General features: G+C 41.5%; 1 protein-coding gene across 2 annotated transcripts; it reads left to right on the top strand.

Annotated features, from left to right (window-relative positions):
- The first annotated feature begins 299 nt into the window (after positions 1-299).
- LOC116257824 (pentatricopeptide repeat-containing protein At2g03380, mitochondrial-like) lies at positions 300-3,159 on the top strand. Of its 2 annotated transcripts, none has more exons than XM_031634819.2 (2): positions 300-677; positions 836-3,159. In XM_031634819.2, exon 2 carries the CDS (start codon positions 1,796-1,798, stop codon positions 2,534-2,536), a length of 741 nt encoding a protein of 246 aa, XP_031490679.1. In that variant the 5' UTR covers positions 300-677; positions 836-1,795; the 3' UTR covers positions 2,537-3,159. The 2 variants fall into 2 exon arrangements, with proteins under 2 accessions (XP_031490679.1, XP_049934799.1); XM_050078842.1 differs by having other exon boundaries at positions 300-544; positions 610-3,159.
- The last annotated feature ends 304 nt before the right edge of the window (positions 3,160-3,463 follow it).

The following is a 3,463-nucleotide window of genomic DNA, read 5'->3' on the forward strand; positions in this document are numbered from 1 at the left end:
ATTTGGTGCACTTTTTCGTAGCATTGTTGAAGTTCATTGATGGATGTTTGGAGGAACTCCAATTTGCAGGTTTAGAAAATCTGTCAAATGATGATTTGTTTAACTTTCATCTAGAACCAGAATAAATTGCAGTGTGGATGCTACTCCTCCCCTTTGTTCTTCTCCACGCTCTTAATGTTTCTATTCTGTTTTAGAATGTTGAGTTGGGCAAGTCAGTCAACTCCAAAATCCCATAAAATCCTGTTAGATTGGAGACAGATGTACCAGAACTATGAAGCAATAATTCTTGCATATAGTTATTTTCTGAATCCCATGAAAAAGAGCACTTATTGCGGGACTTGCACTATAGATGCATCGAGGAGATATGCGTACATATGCTACATGTGGCACACTCAGTATGCATCTTAGCATAGTGGAGTTGAACTCTGCTTCTGTTGGAACTGTGTACACGACGAACTTCCTACTTGTGTCTATGGTCTTTCTAGCGGTTGCTGGCCAATGTGCATGTGATAGCTCTTGCATATAGGCCGATGCGAGTCACAAGGTGGGGTGGCATTCCTATTCTTTTTTTTCGCAATCAGACACATCAAGTGATCGTGCGATGGCCAGGTGAAAGCAATGCTATCATTCTGCAAGTGGCGAATTCACTGGTGATGCCCCAACTACAAGAGATGGAGGTGAGCTTGCAGCTTCATGCTTTCCGGAAAAACATAGGAAAGAGAAGCAGATGGTCATGGCCCATGCCAATGGTCTTCACCGTTCCTGTAAAATTAGCTGCAAGTTTCTTTTTGCTTCTTTCTCGTACCTGTTATCTCTTTACTTCGTGCCATTTCAGAATCATATGCCGCCCTTGTCACACCGCGGCCGCGTCTTGCTGCAGTTCCTTCTCCCTGTCGTTAAGGGTATGGAGAACGGATTAAATCTCGTTCACCCATCATTCCATTCGATCGTTTGTGCTATGTAGTGACATGGATTCCCTGCGACAGTGTCACGCCTCTCTCATCACCTCTGGTCTAGACGAGAGTCTCCACCTTCAGACAAAATTGGTGGCCATGTATTCTCTGCTTAGAAGTTTTGACGATGGACTAATAGTATTTGATCACATTAAGAATCCAGATTCCTTCTCGTGGAAGGTGTTGATCCAAGGCTGTGCTAGAAATCAGTTGTGTTCAGACGTTCATTGGTTTTATGGGTGCATGAGACGATCATCTCAAGACCACGACAAGGTTGTCTTCTCAATGGCCTTGAAGGCATGTGTACAATTGCGATTTTTGGATGAAGGAAAGCAGACTGATTGTGATATTGATAAAGTTGGTGGTTTTGACGATGTTGTCGCCGTGGGACTAATCAACCTGTATTCCGAATGTGGGACATGTGCGACGCTCAGAAAATGTTTGTTGAAATGCCTGAAAGAAATGTGGTTGCATGGACCTCGACAATTGTTGGTTACATGCACAAAGGATTGTTAAGCGAAACTTTGAAACTCGTCAATCAAATGCTAAGGGAGGTGAAGCCCAATCAGTTCACTATGGCAAGTTTGCTCTCAGCATGTTGTCAGCTGGACTTCTTACAGCGAGGGAAATGGGTCCACTCTTATTTGATCAAGACAGGACTATATCTGAACTCTTTCGTTGCAACTGCACTTATGGATTTGTACACAAAATGTGGCAATATTTCTGATGCTGCCTTGATCTTTGAACAATTTCCTTATGCTGATGTTGTCTCATGGACATCCATGATTGTTGGTTATACATAGAGAGGCTTGGCTATTGAAGCATTGAAGATTTTCTTGAGGATGCGACGGACGGGACTACTCCCCAATGAGATAACAATGGCTAGCGTCCTTTCTGCTTCTGCTCAAAGAGGTTCTCCAGTGGAAGGGCAGTCAATCCATGCACTTGTGATTTTACTTGGCATGGATAGATTAAGTGAGGTGAATAATTCTCTTGTTGATATATATGCAAAATGCCACATGACTACGGATGCCTTTTGTGTATTTGAGAGAATTTTTCCTAAAGATTTAAATTCATGGAGCACAATGATCAATGGGTTTTCTCAAAACAGGCTTGGGATTGAAGCTTTGTGCCTCTTCCATCGAATGAGGTTGACACAAGTTTCACCAGATGCCTTCACATGTGTTGTTGTCCTCTCAGCTTGTTCTTCGTTAGGAGCCCCGGAAACAGGCACCTCATTGCATGGTTATGCAGTCAAGGCTGGTATCCTGTCAAATGTATATGTGGGTACTGCTCTCCTCAATCTGTATGCAAAGTGTGGGAGTGCATGTATGGCCAAGAAGGTATTTGATGAGATGGATGAGAAGAACATCACAACATGGAGTGCAATGGTGGGTGGTTATGGGATGCATGGTGATGCTAAAAATTCTCTTACTCTTCTCCAAGATATGTTGAAGAAGGGTGTGCAGCCCAATGATGTAACCTATACTAGCAATCTTTCTACATGTAGTCATGCAGGGATGGTAAGTGAAGGATGCATCTTGATGACATTTGCAATGGTAGTTATACCCTGCCATCTATGAGGCATTATGTGTGCACGATTGATATGTTAGGCCGAGCAGGAAGGCTTGATGAAGCAGTGGAGTTCATAAGGAAGATGCCTCTGGAGCCAGATGCTAGTATTTGGGGTGCACTTTTTCATGCTTGCAAAATTCATTCAACCATTGACCTTGGGGAGAAGGCAGCAAATATACTGTTGGATTTACAACTTGAGACGGGATACTACGTGTTGATGTCAAACATGTATGCGGAAGCCGGGAGGTGGGAAGATGCAGCTACCATACGAGCCTTAACGAAGGAAAGGAGGATGGAAAGATCACCAGGTTCCAGCATTTAAGATACAAGAAACTTTGTTGCTTCACTGAAAACATTGTGAATTCTGAAGGCCTTGTTAAGGCATTTTGTATGTAATTATTTTTTTTGGGGCTCTTGATCACAAATGTTTCACTTATCAAAGGCTAGTTTAGAGGGAGAGAGGATGTACATCACATACATATAGACGTGTTTTTTCCTTATGACTGCCAAGTTGGAGTTCGTTGGTTGTAAATTGTGCAACTCCACATCTTCATCCACATCTGTGCAAGTGGAAGGACCATGTGTTCTGAAGAGAAAACAATATTCATGGCATGAAACAATATCCATTGTACGTTTGGGCGATTTTTTAGTTTTGGTGTTTGGTATTAGTTCATAAAATATGCACCTACATGTTTCTATTAAGTTTGTTTGATTATTTATTATGGAATTAATTTATGCTTTTGTGATGATGCAATTAACCTTTCCGCAAAACTTCATTAATAAAATTCGAAGAATAACATTTGTGATGATGCAATTAACCGACATAGAACAATCAAGTAATTGAAAAACCCAAACTGTAGAGAACTCTGCTATCAAAGTTTCTAATCTGAAAAGTGAAGCAAAATTTTCAACTCTGTCAACATATGGAACTATTA

This window comes from Nymphaea colorata, chromosome 7, assembly GCF_008831285.2.
Source record: "Nymphaea colorata isolate Beijing-Zhang1983 chromosome 7, ASM883128v2, whole genome shotgun sequence".
Classification (NCBI taxonomy): Eukaryota; Viridiplantae; Streptophyta; class Magnoliopsida; order Nymphaeales; family Nymphaeaceae; genus Nymphaea; species Nymphaea colorata.